The sequence below is a fragment of the Pocillopora damicornis genome, chromosome 6 (assembly GCF_964200805.1).
Source record: "Pocillopora damicornis chromosome 6, jaPocDami1.2, whole genome shotgun sequence".
In the NCBI taxonomy this organism is placed as follows: Eukaryota; Metazoa; Cnidaria; class Anthozoa; order Scleractinia; family Pocilloporidae; genus Pocillopora; species Pocillopora damicornis.
In genome coordinates this window covers 149878-172574 of record NC_142675.1, presented here as the reverse complement: position 1 = coordinate 172574, position 22697 = coordinate 149878, and the positions used below count along the sequence as shown (strand labels likewise).

The 22697-nt window shown below is 37.7% G+C and overlaps 3 protein-coding genes, 1 long non-coding RNA gene and 1 other non-coding gene across 6 annotated transcripts in view; 1 reads left to right on the top strand and 4 right to left on the bottom strand.

Moving 5' to 3' along the window:
• Positions 1 to 416: 416 nt before the first annotated feature.
• LOC113686337 (RNA-binding protein 7) lies at positions 417 to 4272 on the bottom strand. The gene is made up of 2 exons (XM_027203947.2): positions 3979 to 4272; positions 417 to 1311 (listed from the first exon to the last, which is right to left on the bottom strand). The coding sequence occupies exons 1-2, from the start codon at positions 4072 to 4074 to the stop codon at positions 718 to 720; spliced, it is 690 nt and encodes a 229-aa protein (XP_027059748.2). The 5' UTR covers positions 4075 to 4272; the 3' UTR covers positions 417 to 717.
• A 734-nt stretch (positions 4273 to 5006) lies between these two features.
• On the bottom strand, positions 5007 to 11509 carry LOC113686273 (DDB1- and CUL4-associated factor 8). Of its 2 annotated transcripts, none has more exons than XM_089209396.1 (14): positions 10911 to 11509; positions 10717 to 10776; positions 9863 to 9946; positions 9423 to 9517; positions 9209 to 9319; positions 8320 to 8347; positions 8171 to 8221; positions 7996 to 8056; positions 7828 to 7882; positions 7590 to 7642; positions 7272 to 7402; positions 6999 to 7118; positions 6803 to 6910; positions 5007 to 6667 (listed from the first exon to the last, which is right to left on the bottom strand). In XM_089209396.1, the coding sequence occupies exons 1-14, from the start codon at positions 11202 to 11204 to the stop codon at positions 6647 to 6649; spliced, it is 1272 nt and encodes a 423-aa protein (XP_089065522.1). In that variant the 5' UTR covers positions 11205 to 11509; the 3' UTR covers positions 5007 to 6646. The 2 variants fall into 2 exon arrangements, with proteins under 2 accessions (XP_089065522.1, XP_027059677.2); XM_027203876.2 differs by having other exon boundaries at positions 5007 to 6485.
• The window catches only part of LOC113686271 (tetratricopeptide repeat protein 12), a 17510-nt gene continuing 6296 nt past the window's right edge, over positions 11484 to 22697 (top strand). The window contains exons 1-10 of the mRNA XM_089209403.1: positions 11484 to 11610; positions 12300 to 12511; positions 13827 to 13851; positions 14777 to 14976; positions 15213 to 15272; positions 15644 to 15715; positions 15812 to 15872; positions 16031 to 16083; positions 16373 to 16502; positions 16830 to 16899. Coding sequence (XP_089065529.1) covers positions 11547 to 11610; positions 12300 to 12511; positions 13827 to 13851; positions 14777 to 14976; positions 15213 to 15272; positions 15644 to 15715; positions 15812 to 15872; positions 16031 to 16083; positions 16373 to 16502; positions 16830 to 16899 — 947 coding nt within the window. The 5' untranslated portion in view covers positions 11484 to 11546. The remainder of the gene's footprint in view (positions 11611 to 12299; positions 12512 to 13826; positions 13852 to 14776; positions 14977 to 15212; positions 15273 to 15643; positions 15716 to 15811; positions 15873 to 16030; positions 16084 to 16372; positions 16503 to 16829; positions 16900 to 22697) is intronic.
• On the bottom strand, positions 12856 to 12928 carry Trnat-ugu (transfer RNA threonine (anticodon UGU)). The gene has a single exon. It is a non-coding gene; the product is annotated as a tRNA-Thr (tRNA).
• LOC149043313 (uncharacterized) lies at positions 13703 to 16404 on the bottom strand. Its single transcript, XR_016187675.1, has 3 exons — positions 15790 to 16404; positions 15468 to 15550; positions 13703 to 14083 (listed from the first exon to the last, which is right to left on the bottom strand). It is a non-coding gene; the product is annotated as an uncharacterized LOC149043313 (long non-coding RNA).

Here is a 22697-nt window from a genome sequence, read left to right as displayed (position 1 = left end):
CTCTGCTCAAACTCCTTAATTGCAAGCGCAACAACACCCCTGCACCCCGGGGTTGTAAGATTGCATGTAAACGCGTTTTATTTTTCGACCACGGCTAGGCGCCCCCACCTCCATGTAAACAGGCCCTAGCTGTTTAGTCTGTCAGGGCTGACAAGAGGGTTTTTTTTTTAAACCTTTCACTCCTTAGATCTCAGCAATAATTCTAGTTACTGTCTGCCAATTCTTATGTTAAAGGGTGTGAGTTTCTAAAGAAACTGTAGTGCTGCGTTGGCGGGAGAGTATAACTGAGTTGAAAATGTAAATTAGCCACCACAAAGAGTTTAAAAGGCTGACGTTTCGAGCGCTAGCCCTTCGTCAGAGCGATCGATTCTTATGTTGGTTTGAAGAATTTGGTATTTGATCAACTAGTAATCCCCTAATGGTTATTTTTCTTTATTTTCGTCACTTCTCTGCTAGAATGTGTATTGATTTTTCAAGGAGAAATTCCGTCTTGGTCACTTATGGAAGTTAAAGGGTTAAACTAGTCATACTGCCAGCCATTCCTGGGGTTAGGGCCTGCTGGCTTGACACTTTCCTAGACAGAATCAATTTTATACGATTTTCCTCAGAAATGTTAAATGCACAAGTCATTGATGGTTTAAAATTATTATCAGTTCCATGGAAATTAAAAAAAATGTTGAATTTGAATTCTCACACTAGACTATCTCTCTCTACTTATCATCTTCTCCATCGTCCTTGTGCGTGGGGTGTTCCCTGGCTGTAAGCTGAGCCTTGTGAAGGAGTTGAATGGTATCCATAGTTTCCAAAGTTTTGATTTCTTGTTGCATTCTGTTGCCATGGGGACATCATATCCCAGGGACCTCTAGGCCGGGTATAAGAATTTATGGAATTACTTTCAATCTCACTTCTGACAGGAGGTGATGATATCAAAGGAATTGGACTGGACTGTGCACTCATCTGTCTGTTATGATGGTCAAAAAATGGCTGTCTATTGAATGGTGAAAGATCTGACATTGGACTTTGACTTCCTGATCTTGAAAACATGTTCAGTTGTCCATTTTGATTTTCAAATGGAGACATTCTAGGTGGCAAAATTCCATAACCAGAATTTGATACACTTTGATTTAATGGAGAGTTTGTATTCCCTTGAGCTTGTTTAACTGTTATTGGTTTGCCATATAATGTGATACCATTCAACAGACTGATGGTGAAGGGTACAGAGACTACCTCTGATAAACTGACAAAACCAAAGGTTTTATTTCTTCCTGTTTCTTTATCTTTAGGAATATGGACAGCATTTAAAGGAGCAGCCTAAATATAAGAGAAAAGTCATATTTTCAACTGATAAATAACTGATTAAGGGATAAAAGATTTTGTAAACAGATGAATAAGTCAAGTCATATAACACACAAAAGGAACCTGATCTGTGTGGCAACATTAACATGTACCAAACCCTGAAAAACAAAAGAAAACCACTAAAATAGGAGAAGGTTTGTGTACACAAGCAAACTGACCAAGATAAGATTATGCTGAGCAAGTGAAGGATGGAATGTCCAGGAAAATATAGCCTTCCCTTGAGATATTTTTTTTGCAATCAGGGCATAAGGTCTGATTCTCAAATAGCCCCAAAACTCTCACACAATTTCTCCTATCCTGAGTCAGATATTCAGGCCCTAAAGTCACATTAAGACCGTCTCACAGAGACTGAAACATGTTAGCAACTGAATTCATCAAGAAAGAACACTGATGGCATTTTGGCTAATGCTGATAGCAAGAGGAGAGAGTAAAACTCAGCAATAAAACAGTGAACCACTGATAATGTCTTGGTATTACTACTAGTTTCTCTTGGGACCATGTTCAAGTTTTGCCTGGTGTTGTTAAGTATGTGTTGGAGCCCTAAGGTCTCTGATTTTTTTGGGTTAGTAGTGGAGAGGTTAGTTTTTACAGTTTTCCTCACATTACTTCAAGAGGCTCTTTTATAGAGCAAAATCCTGAAAGATGATGACCATCAGACACAAGCTAGCAGTCTTCCAGAACAGATGTCTGCGAAGAATTCTCTGCATCTTTTGACTTAAAAACCTTCTCCAACAATGAGCAGCACAGATAAATAGGAACAGAACCCATCACCTAATAGGTCCAGAGAATAAGACTGCAATGGATCAGCCTCTGTCAGCTCTACCCACAAGATAAGTACTAAAACATGGAACAACCTAAAACCACCTACAACCACCTACAACCACCTACAACCATCTACAACCACCTCAAAAGTTTCAAAAACGACCTACAACCACCTCAAAAACATCTACAGCCACTCGCAAACTTTCTAAAACCATCTAAAACAAGGCATAAATGTCTTAAATAAGGCGAAACGACAACATGTCACATACATGAAATACAAGAATCGAATGAAACCTCCACCTCCCCCTGAAATTTTACTCTCCCTGGTCCCATGTATAATCAACCATCTCACGAAATGAAATGTGAGAGCATGCTAATTATATTTTTTATTACCTCAGTAGTAAAAGACCTGAAGAACTTTACTAGCAGACGTTTTGGCTCACATTTCATTTGATTATGTAATGGTCTAAGGTAGTGTTTTTCTCCATTTATAATCTCAGCAATGGAAATGTAATTGGAGCAAAACGTGAGTCACTATTACATAAGTGGCACCATTGCATAAGTGGCACAACTGCATGCTGTATGAATACCAGCATGATGGCGTTTGTGCCAAAGGAAGATTCCAAATGTTTGCACAGTTCGCTTGAAATATTTCTAATGATCATTCTAACTCATACTTTTTCTAGATGTGAGCCAAAACATCTGCTGGTACCCAGGGTAGAAAAAAACCAAGTCAAGTCAGTCTTGACTACAAGTTTGTTATTTTACTCTATTACTTTTTGTAATTTGATAGTTCATTTTGTAAAGTTCTTTAGGTCTTTTACCACTAAAGTAATAAAAAATATAATTGGCATGCTCTCGCATTTCATTTCGTGAGATGGTTAATTATACATGGGACCAGGGAGGGTAAGATTTCAGGGGCAGGTGGAGGTTTCATTCGATTCTTGTATTTCATGTACGTGACATGTTGTCATTTCGCCTTATTTAAGACATTTATGCCTTGTTTTAGATGGTTTTAGATAGTTTGCGAGTGGCTGTAGATGTTTTTGAGGTGGTTGTAAGTCGTTTTTGAAACTTTTGAGGTGGTTGTAGATGGTTGTAGGTGGTTTTAGGTGGTTTTAGGTCGTTCCACATTTTAGTACTTACCCTACCCACAATCACCCACCTCCCATAGGAAGAATGAGTGGCTCCACCCAATGAAACTTTGAGAAGAACTGTAGAAAGGGAAACGAAGGCTAGGGAGCTGAAAATGGGAGCAGTTACACTCACTGGCAACTGACGGAAATCACTTGCGTTCTCTGGCCGAGGCTTCATGTGCATGGACGCATAATGTGGACATATGTGAGTGAACATATGAATGATAATTGCTTCATTTGAAAATCAAGGTAAACCAACTTTACATTAACTTGCCTGTCTAATTCTAGACTAAAGCAACGGTATCCTGTAACTCGAGTTACAAACCGAATGTAGTCTGCTTTTCACCTACTTTCCTTGTCGTCAAGAAAACCAACGTTTTAGTAATACGTTTTTTTTTTCTCTCTTCTTTCTACCGTTTTTCGGTATTTGGTTTGGTTACTTTCGGTGGTTTCATTTCGCTGGTTTCGTTCTGTTATTTCGGGTTTTGGTATATAACCATAACAATAATAATTTCAGATATCACATGTTGCGATAGATTAAGACGTCATCATGACAAAGATTTATAAGTCCTCGTAACAAAACCCGAGTTATAATAGTCGTAAAATCCTTCATTGCAGGTATTTCAAGACAGGGTTATCATAGGTGAAGCAGAAAAATTATTTTAACGGAGCCCTCTTCGCTGACTGTCGTTAGACCAGAGCCAGGCTGGTAATAGATTCTCACCTGCAAGAACAGTTCCCATAGTATTTCCTCTGTGACTCGGGAGTCAAGGTTTCCAACAAACAGACAGCATTCATCGCGTTCGATATAGCCAGCCATAGATGACCGAGTATCTACTCTAAAAATCCACTAAAAAAAAATGAAACATTCATACTAAAGGGAAAAGTTTAAGGGAAAACGCCATCTCTCGTTCCCAGGGAAGCTCTATCTGAAAAGGCACTTTATACTACTTCATATACGATAACCCGAGAGATGTTTGATGCCTGTTAATGGTCAGTGGTTAGTCGAGTCGCAATTATGGGCGACTATAAGACAAAACGGACAAGGCGGGGGTGAGGGGGGGGGGGGAGGGGGAGGGTGAGGGGTATGAAAAACTTAAGAGAGTGATTGTGATAAAGGAATTGATAGTTTTGGTCTGTAGGTAACACAAACAGAGGGTTATGAAACTGCTGCATTTTTCATCAACTGAGCCCCAAGACATTTTATTTTGAATGCCATCATGATCTGACATATTAAAGTTCACAAGGCAAACAGGTGGACAACCGGACATGGTTTGATGCTACTTTGGTTTAAAGATTTAATGAATGTAACCGAGAAATTACAATTCATAGACTCATCGTTTTGACACTCCAATCTAGTTCCTTCATCCAGGGTAATCTAATAGCTGCAAAAAATAAGGACCTCTGGTTGTAGTGATTAGACCACCCCTGACGAAGGCACAAGACAGGAGTGTCCAGACATTGGGTCTATGAATTGTAACTTCTCAGTAACATTTATCAAATCTTTAAACCAGAGTAGCATCAAACCATGTCTGATTATCATGATATTTTGACAGAAGAATGTCAACATCTTGTCATAAGAGGCAGTCCTTTCTAGAGACTCAGACAGGCATGCCAGTCTTTTCAGGTAAGAAAATGATCTCTGGCCTTGAACAATGCCTAAAGCCAAGCCAAAATAAGAGAGGTAGAGGTACAGTTCTCTAAGAAGCTAAATCACTAAATCTGGTCTGCAATAAATGAATGAAAAATCCATACAGCACCCTCTTAATATTTAATTTTACTTTCAGTGCTGGGCACTTAATTTATGCTACAACATGTTTCAACAAACTTGATGCAAATTTTGAAAATGATCAACATGATTTGCATCCAAGAAATCTTCAATATACAAAGGTTTACCATCAAGCTAAACAAAGTTTTTAAAGAAAGAAATTTGGGCTGGTTAGTACTGACAAAAACACCGACGTTCAATTGTTAATCATACCTGAGGTAAGTACAAAACCTGGATTTTCATTTTTCCTGAAAAAATTCAACTTACGGTCAGTCCTTTCTCAGCCTGTGGATAAAGCTGGATTGACAAGTCAGCTTCAAGTTTATACTCTAAACGAAGAACTAATTTGTTGCTTAGATGTCTTTTTACAAACTGGACAACCACTTTAAATTTGTAACAAGACATGTTTGAACACTTTGTTGACCATAATTAGTTAGAATTTCCTCATCAACCATTGCCGTGTTAACAAGAATAGTGCACCAAAATGTGATTACATTTCAAATTTAAAGTGAAATGTAGTTCTAAAGAAAGAACACTTCAAACATTTGTAATGAGAGCTGGCCTAAGAAAAAATTATGCACCAACATTCTGATTTCACATTCAGATGATCTACCAACTGAGTAACACTGAACTGATTGGTGAGCAATTTAACAAAAAACAAATTAATAAATAGTTATAGAAAAAAAAACCCACTGGAACAAAAACAGTTTGGGTAGTATATGAACATTGGGATTAATTTTGTCTGCTAAGTGTAAAGACTACCACTGAAAGGTATTTCTTGGACATCTCACAGACTTCTGCCAATGAACTCCTGACTTCTGATGAATAATTACAATAAATTGAAACAAAAAATTGTCCAAAAAAATTGAAAGTGGTTCTTCAAATTTTAAAAATAGTTACCAAGTAATAGGCATGTCTACCTTTATTAATACTTAGTTACTTTTATGTCTGCAAAATTGTATGGATGTTCACATGTAACAAAAAATATACTCTTTGTAGAGAGTTAAATCAGTTGGTTGAAAGGCTTTGCACCTTATACATAGTTTGGTTGGTGGAACATTCAGAATAAGAAAAAAAAGAAGAAGAAAAAAGGGCAATCCTTAGAACTTAGAACAAACAGAACTGATTTTAGAACCAAAACTCTTCAAAACCTTTTAAAGAAAAGTGATCAGATGATGTAATGTTATTTGGCATACCTTACATGACACATCAACATTTTACATGAATGAAAAGCATTTATTCTACACTAACACATTCACATTTCTACACAAGACAAGCCTAAACTTAACACAAATTTTTCTTTGTCCATATTTATATTTTACTACATATCTGATGTATTATAAAATGTCCATTCATGACGGACTGCACTGCACTCGGTTCCCCAATTCACCATCTTCATCATCGTCATCATCATCACTAGCAGTCTCACTATCACTGCCTTGCTCCCCACCTTCACCTCGATTCTTTAAGGGAAAGGCAAAGGAAATAAATATCAACCATCCACATGACTGCTTTGTGTATTCTTTGTGTGAGGATCTGTGAGGGCAATAGCTGCTGAGAATCTATGCTGTAGAAGAAAATCTAATGGGAAGGTTCTGGAAAGAATGGATCCCCACAATAATTTTCAAAGATTTACAAAGCAGGTCTGTAAAGGAAAATTTTTTAAGGAAGTATTAGAAGAGGACCTGTGGATTTTTTTCTTAACACACTACTAATATATTCAGTGTATTTTTCCTTCAAAAATTGTTTGTGGGTTAACAGAAATACAAAAGGTACAGACCTGGCTTCTTCTGATGTGATGCATCATAAGCCATAAAAGGTGTTCGCTGATTGGATCATGAGGCCGAAGTCTTTCTTCTTCTCTGTCTTTGTCATTTTCCTTAATCACCTAGGATAACAAATCATAAGTTAATAAATTTTATTGGTCAGGTTAAAATAGAAGCTGCAAAGCTATGATTGACTATGATGCTACTCACTTTCTTTAGTCCATCTAAGCTTGTTGGTTCTTCTGCTGTTGGCAGCCAAATCTTAACATCGTGGTCAAGGCCACTTGTAGCCAGAATTGGAGCAAAAGGATGTGGCTCTAAACAGTTCACCTGTAAAAAGTGACTTGAATCATAGTTTGGTTTCATACACTGAACAAAAAAAATCAAACAGAATTTCAAGATCTGTCACCATATATCAATTTACTTTCCTGACTTGCATGTGCAGTCTACATTGTCTTATCTAGTAGTAGTTAAACCCCTTACCACACCAGTGTTATCTCCCTCAAGGAATTGTACCACTTCCTCAGTTTCTTTGTCCCACAGGAAAATGTGGCCACAGTCACTTCCACTAACAATGTACTCACTTTGTGGACCATAAAAGTTTACCCCCTTAACTAAAAATAAAAAAGGAAAGAAGAGTATCACACCTAGAAAGAACACAAAAACTTCTTCTTTGAATCTAGAGAGATGACAGTCATCATGGAAAGTTGTTGTTTCTATCAGTTTAACTATTTATCTCCTGGCATTCCATCACATTTACTGCATTGATCTAACTGTTGAGTATGGTTGATCATCTGATACCTGTAGCATTGTTTCTGTGCCCTTTATAAGTTTTAATGTATTCTGCTTCAGAACTATGGAAACAAAAAAAGAGAATAAAACTGAAAAAAAGACTTTGTGACCTCAGCTGTGGTTACAGCACACATAACATTTCCAATTAACATAATACAGCTCAAGAACTTTTTAACTGCAAAAATTGAAATCAAATAAATAAAATCTTTTACTGGAGAAATCACATATAAAATAAATAATGTTGTACCTTGAGTATGAATCAAACAGGTAAATGTTCTCATCATTGTAACTAACAAGCAGTTCTGCAGTAAGATGAAAAACAATCAGTCATGCTTCCAATAAACATCTGATAACATGAACAACTATATCATTCATAATTATGTGCTCGCAAATAACAACAACAGCAGGAACAAACCTGTCCCATCATATGAATAAACCAAGCAAGTGATGTTGGCAAAGATGTCATTACTTCCCATCTAAGGAGAAAAATGATTTATGACCTTTTGATGACAAAGCAGACATATACAACAGTTCTGCCCGTAAGTTCTCTGAATGCCAACAAGTTCTTTATGCTTAATTTGACTACTTACCAGATGATGGGGACAGTATTGTTTCACAGGCTCCACTGAAGCTTTACTGTCCTGTTCAAAAACAAACATTAAAAAAGTACATGTCCTAAGCCAAGAATAATTGGTTAATATTTTCATGACAACCAGAAATATAATTTATATTTCCTTACATCTGGGAGTTTTCTTCTGTCAAAAATTCTGCAAATGCAATAAAAAAAATAGTAAGGACATTTAAAATATTCAAGTTTTTAATAGTGCTGTGAATGTTGGTTAGAATCTCTCATAAGACTATGTTCTCAAGATGACATGGCAGTCAGGGAGTTTGTCAGGCATTAGCGAATGCTCTGGCTAAATTTCAATTGCATGAGCTATACAGTCAAATCTGTATTAAGCAGCACTATATTAAGTGATCACCCTGTATTAGGCCAATGGTTGTCAAAAAACCCGAATTTGTTTCCTCTCAGCCACTGTAATTTTCACCTCTATTGAGTGGTGACCTTTGAGTGAGTCTTTATGGCCTGTTTGTATTTTCCCCCACCTGTATTGAATGGTCATATAAATCAGACCCACTAAAGCAAAATTTGAATAACCTTTCAAGTAAAGATTGATTCATGTTTTTCTCTGAAACTCAATGTTAATAGTATTTTGGAGCGAATGTTATTACATTTAGTGGTCAAATATGGCATAAATTAAGTGACCCCCCCCCCCTCCCCAATTCCTGCAGGTGACCCTTCAGTACAGATAAGACTGTATTTATTCAGTCTGCTAAAATATTTCTTGAAAACCCTGAACAGTTCTTCTTTCCACTTATCTCTCCTGTGAAAAGAATACCCTTAAGCTCCACCTTGATATATAGGCATGGCTTTTAAAACATACCCATGGTAGCAAGGAAAGGCTGTCAACACGTGAGCCGATTTTACCATAAATTCTGTTTCAACCTATTTATTATACCTTGGAGCAACTAATTTATGAGTCTTTTTGGACAATCAAGAGTGGTTCCCCAACCCTCTCTTGAAAAAGGAATTTTGGAATGCCTTCATGGCAACAATATTGGTTCACCTTGCAAATTGATCCCTGCCACCCACAGCAAACTCATAGTTGTTCAGAGGATTGATAAAGATTGTGTACAGAGGAACTCTTCGGTGCTCCTCAACACGACAGCAAAACAGTCTGAGAAGAAGAATTGTTTTCAATTGTAAATTAAAAGGCAAACATTTTCAACTCGGAAGTATAAAACAGAATTAATTGATATACATAAACTTAAATATCTCACTTGTGAGCTTTATCTTCTCGGAGATCAGCATGGAAAATAACTCCATCCTCTCCGCATGTCAGAAATTCACATGGTGATCCTGGCTCTATGCAAAGCTAAAATTTTAAAAAATAAGAATGCTTAAGAATAAATGAAAGGAACTTTTAGTAATAACACAAATTGAGTCACTATATCAACTTTACACAACTTCCTTTCACTATAACAAATATCAATTGAGAAAAGGAAGAGGGGGGTGAGAGGATTTGCAGTTTTTCTTTCAATATGCTCTTCCACATCCTTCATATTTCATTGACGATTTTTCTTCCACTCAAAACATATCAAGTGCCATTTTCATTTTGCCTACTTGCCTCCACTTTGCACCTGTACGAGTTCTCACTGGCTTATTACAGTACATATTTACACAAACAAAAGAATTGAAATTGGTGACAAAGTTTCTCTACCTTGTGTGCCGCTCCTTTGTGCTGTGCAAGACATTTGGTATTCTTACAAACATCACTCCAGGAATGGAGGAAACCAACACGTACCTAAAATCAACCAATAACATAATATACAGATACTGTTTCAACTCATAAACTAAAAATCTTAAATGCATGTAGATATCTCTTACCCACTTAATTTCACAAATAAATACAACTAAAAAAAAGTGAAAAAAAAAACCAGCAAGAAAAAGGGGTTGTTTGCATAGTGCCACTCAAATAGAAATTATTATCTTGATCTAACACCAAATTCTTGCAGCTTATTTACAAGGAAATGTGTAACAGAGGGGAGAATTAACAATTAGATCTTGGGAGTTAAAGGGTCAAGTGCTGCTTTAGAACTAACAGATATTTCAGGATTTCTGTGAGACACCATATTTATATAGTCATAGAATTTTGTTAGCTATTTCTCACAGCTGTTAAAAATTGTAAACTTTAAGATAGATTTCCAAGGTCAGTTCTTACATAAGATCTTACTGAAACAGCAATAACTGTTTCAACCCAAACTGGTCATTTAGTAGCTTTGACCAAATGTAACTTGTCACAAGCAAACCCGTAAAATACAATACCATCAGTATTGAGTTAATCGGCAGAATTCATGGGCCAGTTTGCCTCCTGATCTTACCTGTGAGTTTCAGGTGCCATCTTAAGTTTGTAAGGGTAACCAGAAAGGCCAGTAATCAGTTTTAGTGGAATATTAGCAAAATAAGCCTGCATGCAGGAATATTGATCAGCTGACTCATTCCATTTGATAATCACACGTAGGATTAATATGATGATTGTCTCAACAATGAAGAGCAAATGCAATTTTAATTTACCTTCCCGTCTCTAGCACAGCTTACTATTGTACTATCACCAGTGTATGGCATAAACTTGGCCTAAAAAACAAAAAAGTATTTAACTGAAAGCCTTACATAAGTATGATAACATATTTTCCAAGATTGATGTAAACAAGCGTTAAGAATTATGTTTCTTTTATTTTTCTCGGTGTGCAATTCTCAGCTTATTTCACCTGAAAGACATTGCTCGAGTGTCCACTTTGATAAGCTATCTTTTTCTTGCCTTTAGCCCAATCCCATATGACGATTTCTAAGTCATCACTTCCAGAAGCTAGAAGGTCCCCGGACATGTTGAAATGTAGCGTATTCACACATCCATCGTGGTGAACAAGTTTGTCGTGTAGTGTGAGTCTTTTCACAAGTCCACAAGAACCTGAAGTGTCCCTGGAGAAATTCCGCGGAGAGAGGATTCCAAGCTGACGAGATTGTAAGCTAGGGACCAGACAATGATAAGCGTTCTTAGCCATTTCAGAGTCAATTTTGCTCAAAATTGGTGCAGTCTGGAAATTTGTAGGCTGTAGTTCCTCTCACGTCTGCGACGGAGAAACCATCAGAGGGAGCCTTCTTTTTGGGCTTTTGCCCCTTCAGAATCAATCATGAGTGGTTCAAAGTACAAAAAATTACTCAGTAAACAAATATAAACATCGTGGAAATTCACTTTCTTCGAACTCTGCATGCGAAAATCATAACAAGAACGAAAGAATGACCTTCGGTGATACGAGGGCTTTACGGAGATCTACCGAGAAATCCGAACTTCTAACGAAGATGTCATGTAGTCGATTATTATTCGTGGGCGTCCGTCACTTAAAATGGAGGATGCGACTGGAAAGGAAGAAGAACTTCAGAAATTTCTGGGAAAAGTCGATGAGATTGGTATTAAGAGTTACTTGCACACATTTGATTCTCACTGAACAGAATTAGTGATCGCAAAGCGTTAATTACACTTCCTATATATTTCCAGTATCCGCCGTTTAAAATTTGCCAATCTTCAGTATATGAAGTGTAAATATTATTACACGATCTGTTGCTAGTGCAACACAAACGTATCATCATTTTATTTTCCGAACAATATCTTTCTTATTTAATTGTACAATGTGAGCAAGAAGCTGTATTTTGTCTTCGTATGGTAAATGGCTGCCTGATCTCGGTTAGAAGGCATGTTTTGACCGTTGTTGCAGTGCTTGGTCTTACAGTGAGCCGACATATATAGACTGATTGTAACAATCAATAATAGGAATGTAACTGTTCACGTCCGTATTGATAAGAATATGTCCGGCTCATTATCATATACTGATTAGAGACAAAATGATCACTGATTTATCAAGTATCTACTTTAGTTTCTGATTGTATGTATTGCCATGTAGATTTCTCATAACTTTTGCATATAAGAGCAACGAAGAAATGAATAAGTGCCAATTGTTATATGTCACGGGAACACTTCAAAAGTGATTTAAACACAGGCCCTTGGTTTGTTAATTCCTCCAATCTGCTAAACTACATTGGAAAGTCACACTGAGGACAATCTTGTTGCATGATTTTGTTGTTGTTTTTCTTTTTTTCAGATTCCATTATGAAAGATTTAACATGTGGTGACTATGAAAGGCAAAACAAAGCTCTATCAGCTGCAGATGAGTTCTTGAAGCGACACAGGGCTGAAAATGATGACGATTCTGATGATGAATGTAAACAAGTCAAAACAAAGGCTGAGAGAACAGTCATTTCTAAAACTGAGGAGAGAAGACTTCTAGATCCGTCAACTGCCTTGGGTGAAATGGTTAGGTTAATAAGCTAAGTTGTGAATGAAAGTGATCCTCGCAGTGATGTGCACTACTTAGGCAGTAGTGAAAATAAGGCCTGAAAAAAATTTCAGGCCTGTATGGGATTTGAACCCATGACCTCTGCGATACTGATGCAGCCCTCTACCAACTGAGCTAACAAGCCAACTGGGAGCTGGTCATGATAGTGGTTCTAAATAAACCCGTGAAGTGATGAATATACGGTTAAGAATATATGAAAGTCATATATTTGAACTGCGGATAAAGACATGAATGAAAGTGATCCTCGCAGTGATGTGCACTACTTAGGCAGTAGTGAAAATAAGGCCTGAAAAAAAATTTTAGGCCTGTACGGGATTTGAACCCATGACCTCTGCAATACAGGTGCAGCGCTCTACCAACTGAGCTAACAAGCCAACTGGGAGCTGGTCATGATAGTGGTTCTAAATAAACCCATGAAGTGATGAATATACGGTTAAGAATATATGAAAGTCATATATTTGAACTGCGGTTAAAGACATGAATGAAAGTGATCCTCGCAGTGATGTGCACTACTTAGGCAGTAGTGAAAATAAGGCCTGAAAAAAAATTTCAGGCCTGTACGGGATTTGAACCCATGACCTCTGCGATACCGGTGCAGCGCTCTACCAACTGAGCTAACAAGCCAACTGGGAGCTGGTCATGATAGTGGTTCTAAATAAACCCGTGAAATGATGAATATACGGTTTTTTACGGTTTTTTCAGGCCTTATTTTCACTACTGCCTAAGTAGTGCACATCACTGCGAGGATCACTTTCATTCATGTCTTTATCCGCAGTTCAAATATGTGACTTTCATATATTCTTAACCGTATATTCATCACTTCACGGGTTTATTTAGAACCACTATCATGACCAGCTCCCTGTTGGCTTGTTAGCTCAGTTGGTAGAGCGCTGCACCGGTATCGCAGAGGTCATGGGTTCAAATCCCGTACAGGCCTGAAATTTTTTTTCAGGCCTTATTTTCACTACTGCCTAAGTAGTGCACATCACTGTGAGGATCACTTTCATTCATGTCTTTATCCGCAGTTCAAATATATGACTTTCATATATTCTTAACCGTATAAGCTAAGTTGTGTTACCTTGGGATAGTTCAGATTTGAAATTTGTGTTTCTGTCTACTTCCAGGTGTGCAGTCTATCATTCAAAATTATGCCTTAAGAGAACAGTTTTATTAAAATGAACTAATTAATTGAATTATGTGTTTATATCTTTTGTTATATATGTATGTTGTTATTATTATTATTTTATGAACAATATTTTTTATTCTACTTAGAGAGATGCAGGAGAAGTTTGTGCAGGTGAGTTCTAATTATTGTTATTGGTAGTTAATATTTTGTGATATGTTTATTTGGGTGGAAGCAGGATGCAGAAGGAATTCTATATGCATAGCATTGTTATATTCAGCTACACTGTTGAGTGGTTCATGATCCAGAGTCTTGGTGTTTTAGACTACGTATTTTCCATCTAGGTGAGCTCTTGCAATGCTTTCAATAAGATTTGAAGTAGGTGGCTACCTTGGTAAAGCACCTGCTGGAGAATAATAAGAAAAACAATTTCACTCTCATGAGCTCATTATTTCTATTAGAATAAAATGGGTTCAAACAGAGTTTTCTGTGTTTAACTTAAATAAATGATCATGTAATAGTCTCCTTTGTAACAATTGCTTCACCGATTGTTTATTTGTAATCAAAATCTTCCGTTTGCTGACTTGCAAACCTGCTGTATGAGTTTCCCACAAAAAGTCCTTAAAAAGGACATAGGTTGTTAACTCAAAATCTTATTTTTCCTGGAAATTTGGTATACAGTATGATGAGACAGCATTAATAGCTTTTTTTTAATTTAAACTAAGGTGAAAGTTGCCTGAAAGAAATCTAAAAGATCTCAAGGTGTTTTAGGTCTCACTTGTTGAGTTTGTTCAACCTGAATGATTGCATGACTTGAATGTGCCTTGTGGCAAAGTATACCCAGCAATTCGCAACAGAATATCTGCTGGAGCTCCAGTGGATGTTGGGTATTATTGAAAGCACCATGAGTGAGTCTTGGAGAGATCAGATTCTCAGATTATGCTTCAATTCGAGTCTTCATGTTTAAGAGTTTAATTTTACTCTCAAACTTAAGATTCTACTTCTTAGCACATTAGACAATAATACCAAACTCCTGTTGGTATGAGTGAAATGAAATCTTTGCAGTGCTAAAGGAAGTCCTGAATATGTATTTCTACAGAGAAGTTCATGAAAGCAGTTGAAGAAGATGCTAAGGAGAGGGCAAAGATAAAAAAGAGGTCTGAAGCAGAAGCTGAAAAACTCAAAGGAAAAGGAAATGCTGCTTTCAAGGAAGGGAATTATCCAGAAGCTATCAGTAACTACACAGTGGCAATCACTAAAAGTGGCTCCAATCCAGTACTTTACACCAACAGAGCTCAGGTGGACCAGTTACTGCAATGATTCACTGTTTACTTCATTGATTTAAAAGTGCCATGGTGATAATGGTGTCAGTAATGGTGATCATTATTACTGTCTTAAAATTGTTTATAACCACCCTTAACTTGACAATAAAACTGTTGTGTAGTGGAAGTCTTTTCTACTACTGAAGTAGTATTGCTGATTTCTTTTCATATGAGATTTTTGACGTTGCATTTCATGGTCCTTGTTACTCTCAGGCATACATCAAACTGAATGACTTCGATTCTGCAATCCAAGACTGCAATCTTGCTTTGAAGGCAAGTTTAATTTTTAAGTAATACACTTTTTAACCTAGTAATCATAGATCATGATCAGTTACCTAGCTCTACAGTTGTATTGATTTAAGCGCTAAATAAGAATTTCTCCTGCCAATATCAATACAATATCAAGCAGTCAAGTGATGAAAATATGGAAAAATTAATTAAGAGGTCATTAGTTGATCTAATACCTACTTCTCCTATTTCACTCCAGAAGAATGGTGCAGCAGACAGTAAGAAGAATTACTTGTGAGATCTTGGGAGTGAAAGGGTTAAGGCTTAAAATGAGAAAAGAAGAAAGAAAAGTCAGGAGCTAGCTAAAATTTACAGTCTGGGTAATAAGTATCAAATTATTTTTATTACATTTTTAGATTGATCCCAGGTGGGTGAAAGCTTTTGTTCACAAAGCAAGAGCATTACAAGCTCAAGGAAAATTTGATGAGGTACAGTTTGATTTGCAAACATATTGTGGTCATTTTATGACATTTACAACTGATATTGTGTACAATTAACTTACAGATCACAATTCTTTATTGTAGGCCATCTCAGTTCTGAAGGACGCCATCAAAGAGGCACCAAAGCAAGAAAAAGTGTTAAAATGTATTCAATACTTATAACTGATTACAGTTATTTAGTATATGTACTTTAGTGACAGACCTTGTGTTGTATTAGTTGATTTAGGAAAATGTTGTTTTCAATTATTGAAATGGTAATTAACCTTTAAATTTAACATTTTTCCACAATAATGTTATATACAGCTTACATTACTGAGGCTGAGTCAGCAAAAAAAAGACTTCAGGATGAAAAAGAGGTCAGTCTTATAGTACATTGTCAAACTTCAATATCTGCACTATAACAGGAAATCTCAATGGGTATCACCTTTTTTTCCCCTTGTATTATTGAATTTTGGAATTGTTTCATCTCAAAATTGTGGTTTGGATAAATTACTTCCATCTGATTTTTTTTCCTTATTTCAAACTAATTATCATATGTTTTGGTGCACATACTCCCCTGATCTCCAAAATGAAGCAATTTTAATTTTGAACCACAGATGAAAGTGAATACATCATATAACCATTTTAATCATGTATTGATGGTAGGCTGCTGGTATTGCTGGAGAGGAGAGTGGAGAGTTGATAAGAGACTCCATAAACAGACTACAGAAAAACAGCCTGGCCACATCACAATATACTGACGCAACAAGGAAACTCCTCCCACTCCTTGATAGCAGTATGTCAATTTTTATTTTGGAATTATAATTATTTATAATAATCCTCACTTTAATTGAGTTGAATTCTGCAAATAATTTTGTTAAATGGTTTTTCTCTAGCTAATTGAATCAATGATATAGTTAATTTTGGATTAATTGTTAAATCGAGTAATTTCTTTTATTGAAAAATTGTACCTTTGAAAGTTATGAGAGTCCCCATCATTCAAAATTTGTAGAGGTTGAGCTGAATTAATTCTTTATTACATATTGTTTCTTCCATGTGTTTATGGTAAGTTCTGTAATCTACAATGGGCTTATATTTTGTTTATCTATGGTTGAACTTGAAGGTGCAAACAGAACATTATTCAGATGCTATGGAGGTTTTCAGATCATAGACTGCAATAATACTTTTAAAAAGTAAGTGCTAACCCAATTCTTTTAAAAGCACAATTGTTACTTCATGGTACACGAATTTTTTAAAGTCTTGTACCATGTTATCAGGGGTTATTTCAAAATAACCTTTGATGTTATGGTGTAAGGTCCAAGTCTTTATTATGTTAAATAAATTGTTATGGAGAGCGCCCATGTTTTTTTAGAGTGCGTTGCGTTACATAATTATTAAAAATAGAACGAAGAAGTTTCTAGAACATTTAGTCATGATGACTAAGCGAGAACTTTAAGGAGAACCTTCTAGAACCGTGACTCAGCATATTTTTGTTATGATGTAATCATAGTGTAATGTTTCTAAAAATAACAATATTACAGAACATTCTAGAACTTTTCCGAAAGATATATAAGGAGTCACGCTAGCTTAAAGAAAAAAGCCTTTTAGTGAGCTATAACTGCTGTTGCGAAGAATCCAGAGGAGCGAGAGCCGGACAGAGTTGTTTACTGGAATTGAAAGCCGTGTGGAAGGCTACGTGAGAGAAAGAATTACGGACGTCGACAGTTTGTTAAAGATTTTCAAGAGAACTGTGAGTTGTGCGGTAGTGCACTGAGATTTAAGTGATATTATTTGTAAAGGGCTCTAAGTTATAGGGATACTGATTGTATTAGCATTTATATCGCTCCGTAGATAAGTTAAAAAGATAGTTATTGTATTGGTTGTCGATATCACTTCGTAGTTATTACGTTGGTCAATAAAGTAGTTGAGTTGTACGAGTTGTATCTTTCTGGCGGTTTGGAAAATACCGTAACAGAAATTGGGGGCCTGTCCGGGAGCGAATTTTGTGGAAGTGTATTTAGAGCAGAGGTAATTGTTCGGGAGCGAATTTTACAGAAGTATTTGGCATATGAGTTATTGTCTAGGAGCGAGTTTTGTAGTGAAGGTTATAGTAGAGTATTCTAAAGATAAGTTATTGTCGACTTAAGTAGTCATAGAGTATATCAAGATGTCAAAGTTTAATCCAGAAGACTTTATGTCGAGTCCCGACAAAGGAGTATTTAATGCGTTAAGGAAAGACGAACTTATTTTATTAGCAAAACACTTAGAGTTAGAGTCTAAGCAAGCAATGAGAAAGGATGAGATACGACAGATTATAGTAAACCACTTAGTGGATACTGAGGTTTTTGAAGGGACAATGTTAGAAACATCGTCAAAAACAATGTTAGAAATAAAAAAGTTGGAGATGCAAGAAAAGCGAGAGAAAGAGGAAAGGGAAATGCAAGAACGACTGAAGAGAGAAGAAATGGAGATGAAGAGAGAAGAAATGGAAAGACAAGAGAGGCTAGAGAAAGAGAAACTGGCTTTTCAGCATGAAATAGAAATGAAAAAGTTAGAGGTACAAATGAAATTAGGATTAAGCTCGGATAGTGAAAAGCATAGCGAAAAGTTTGATGTTACAAAGAACATCAGGCTAGTGCCTCCATTCCAAGAAAAAGATGCTGATAAATACTTTTTACACTTCGAGAAAGTAGCTAGTAGTCTTAAGTGGCCTAAAGAGAGCTGGGTTATATTATTACAAAGTGTATTGGTTGGTAAAGCTAGGGAAATATATACACAGTTAAGTGTAGAACAAGCTGTAAGTTACGACGAAGTTAAGGATCTTATTTTAAAGGGTTACGAGTTAGTTCCTGAGGCTTATCGTCAAAAGTTTAGAAACTATGAGAAAGTTAGTAGTCAAACCTACGTAGAATTTGCTAGGAGTAAGGAACAGTTATTTGATCGTTGGTGTTATTCACAGAAGGTAGATAAGAGTCACGATAAGTTGAGACAGTTGGTATTAGTTGAAGAATTTAAGAGGTGCATTCACAGTGATGTCCGAACGTTCATTAACGAGCAAAGAGCAGAAACGTTGGAAGACGCTGCACGGTTAGCAGATGAATTTTCGCTGAGTCACAAAGTGAACTTCGTGGAAAAGCCCCGTCAGCCTGACAGTAGATTTCAGCCTCCCTCCGCATCACGATGGGTTGGAAGCCAGCGGAGTAAACAGAATGACGGAGCACCTCCCAAACGGAACCTTGGTAACCATTTTACAAATCGTTCCAGCTCCACCTCGCCAGGACAAAACAGGTTTGTTCCAAATAAGCCCATCAAGCTACCAACCTGTTATTATTGCAGAAAAGAAGGTCATCTGATTTCCAGCTGCCCAGAAAAGTGGAGATCTGCGCAAAAATATGGTGTGGAGTCGAAGCCCAACGGATTTGTTGCCAAGTCGTCGCCTTCAGTTTCTGAAAGTGAATGTACACCTCCGCGATTTTCTCGAGAGAAGACCCAGACAATCTCTACAAATGACGTCAGTGGTTCGTCTAAATCTGTCATGGATATGTTCCAGCCCTTTATTCACGATGGCTCAGTATCATTATCCCGTGATATGACAGATTCAGTACCGATCAAGATTTTAAGAGACACTGGAGCCTCACAGTCTTTGCTATTAAGCGACACGTTGTTGTTTTCTGAGAAATCGTCCACTGGTGCAAGTGTTCTAATCAGAGGAATCAGTTCCGAGTATACCCCAGTGCCGCTCCATACAGTTTTTCTGTCGTCAGATCTTGTGTCTGGTCCTGTGAAAGTTGGAGTACAATCAACATTGCCGTTCGATGGAGTACATCTTATCCTTGGAAATGACCTTGCAGGAGACAAAGTGGTCATTAATGCTGTCGTTACAGAGAAGCCTAGTTCAGAAAAGTCTCCAGACCCCGTCGAGAAGATAATTCCTGGTCTTTATCCTGCATGTGTAGTAACGCGAGCCATGAGCAAGAAGAGAAAAACCAGCGATGAAGAAATTGCCTTAGCGGACACCCTTATCAGTCGAGTTTTTGAGGATGAGCAGCCAAGTCCCTCCCCTTCTGAGCTAACAGAAATCCTACCTGAAAAGAATTTAACAGATCAGTCTGAGAAGATGTCGACCTCTCAGCTCATTGCTGGACAACGTGAAGACCCAGAAATTTCGCCGTTGTTTTCAAGAAGCGTTAGTGAAAACGAAGTATCACAGAACCCCACCTGTTATTTTACAAAGAATGGAGTGCTAATGAGAAAGTGGAGACCGCTCGATGTTCCAGCTGAGGACGAATGGGCTGTTAAGTACCAGGTTGTTGTCCCGAAAACTTACAGGCAAGACATTTTAAGTATAGCACACGAGACTCCCCTGGCTGGCCATTTAGGTGTGAACAAAACTCACAGGAAGATCTTGAATAGTTTCTATTGGCCCAACCTGAGAAAAGATGTAGCTGAGTACTGTAGGTCATGTCACGCCTGTCAGATGGTTGGGAAACCAAACCAGACCATTCCAAAAGCGCCACTGCAGCCTCTGCCAGCCGTTCAAGAACCATTCAGCCGTGTAATTGTTGATTGCGTCGGACCGCTACCAAGAACGAAGTCTGGAAATCAGTTCTTGTTAACCATCATGTGTGCGTCCACCAGATTTCCTGAAGCCGTGCCCCTGAGAAACATCAAGGCCAAGACTATTGTCAAAGCTTTAACGAAGTTCTTTACGCTGGTCGGACTTCCTAGCGCTATCCAGTCTGACCAAGGTTCTAATTTCATGTCTGGTATTTTTCAACAAGTAATGCACGAGCTTGGAATCGCACAGTATAGATCATCCGCGTACCATCCTCAAAGTCAAGGAGCTCTTGAAAGATGGCACCAGACTTTAAAGAACATGATGAGAGTCTACTGTTTCCAAACAGAGAAAGATTGGGACGAGGGAATCCACCTATTGCTGTTTGCGGCACGCGAGTCCGTCCAGGAGTCCCTAGGATTTAGTCCGTTTGAGCTCGTTTTTGGGCACACTGTGAGAGGGCCTCTTAAACTGCTTAAGGAGAAATTATTGTCAAGCGGTAGTGAGTCTATTAACCTTTTACAATATGTTTCAGACTTTCGTACTAAGTTATTTAGAGCTTGTGAACTAGCTAGAGACAATCTTAGTTCTTCTCAGAAGTTAATGAAGAAGAAGTATGATGTAGACGCTGTAGAACGTAGTTTTAAGCCAGGTCAAAAGGTTCTTGCATTGTTGCCAGTGCCCGGTAACACATTGTATTCTAGATTTTTTGGTCCTTATGTTGTTGAGAAGAAGTTAAATAACCTTAATTACGTAGTAGTTACTCCAGATAGGCGTAAGCAGACGCAACTGTGTCATATTAACATGTTGAAGCCTTACCTAGAGAGAGAAAATAATGAAGTTAAAGAGCCCGTAAACGTTAATGTAGTTATTTCTGAGCCCGAAGACTTAAGTAGTGAGTTTAGTAGTAGTCATCTCAGTCCTACTGACACATCAAAACTCACCAACTCCGATGTGCTAAAGAATTTGGACTCCAAGCTGTCACACCTTGAAGAGAGTCAACGTCAAGACCTACAGAAGCTACTTGAAAAGTATAGTGACCTGTTCCCTGATGTACCATCTAGGACAAATCAGATTTACCATGACGTGGATGTCGGTGATGCTACTCCTGTTAAACAACACCCATACAGGCTGAATCCGAGAAAACAACAGTACCTCAAAGAAGAGGTAAAATATTTGTTGGAGAACGATTTTATCGAACCAAGCAGCAGTAGTTGGAGTTCTCCATGTATACTCGTGCCTAAACCGGATGGAAGCTATCGGATGTGTACCGATTACAGGAAAGTTAATGGTGTGACTAAGACAGATACCTTTCCAATCCCAAGAATGGATGATTGTATCGATAAGCTGGGAAAGGCAAAGTATGTAACAAAATTTGACCTTCTCAAAGGATTCTGGCAAGTACCGTTAACGGATCGCGCTAAGGAGATATCAGCATTTGTAACTCCAGAAGGACTCTACCAATACAAGGTCATGCCCTTTGGTATGAAGAATTCTCCTGCTACCTTCCAACGTCTCATTAACAAAGTCATCGCCAACCTTGAGGATTGTGAAGCCTATATTGATGATGTAATCATCTATAGTGAAACCTGGGAGAAACACCGAGAAACTATCCGTGAGTTCTTCAGGAAGTTGAGCGAGGCCAAATTAACAATCAATCTCTCTAAAACCGAGTTTGGCCAAGCACAAGTGACGTATTTGGGACATGTCGTCGGACGAGGACAAGTACAGCCAGTTAACGCCAAGGTCGAAGCCATAATCAAGTTTCCGCGACCAGAAAACAAAAAGCAACTGATGCGTTTCCTTGGTATGGCTGGTTATTATCGAAGGTTTTGCTCTAACTTTGCAACTGTCACAGAGCCATTGACAAAACTGCTTAGCAAGAAGGAGAAATTTAATTGGAGCGACCAGTGTGAAAAGGCTTTTGAGGAGCTGAAAGCCATGTTACAGAGTGCCCCTGTTTTAACAGCGCCTGATTTTTCTTCACCGTTCAAGCTGGCTGTTGATGCAAGCGATGTTGCCGCTGGTGCTGTGTTGTTACAAGAGGATGATGAAAGTGTAGAACACCCGGTTTGTTATTTTTCAAAGAAGTTTAACAAAAGTCAAAGGAACTATTCCACCATCGAAAAGGAATGTTTAGCACTGCTGTTAGCTCTTCAACATTTTGAAGTTTATGTTAGTTCCTCAAGTTTGCCCGTTGTTGTGTATAGCGATCACAACCCCCTCGTATTTCTTCACAAATTAAAGAGCAAGAATCAGCGATTGTTGAGGTGGAGTTTGATGCTGCAGGAGTATGTCTTGGACATCCGACATATAAAAGGAAAGGATAATATTATTGCAGACTGCCTCTCGAGACCTTGAGCTTTGCAAGAAAGTTTTGCAAACTTTCTTTTCTCGAAGGGGGAGGGTGTTATGGAGAGCGCCCATGTTTTTTTA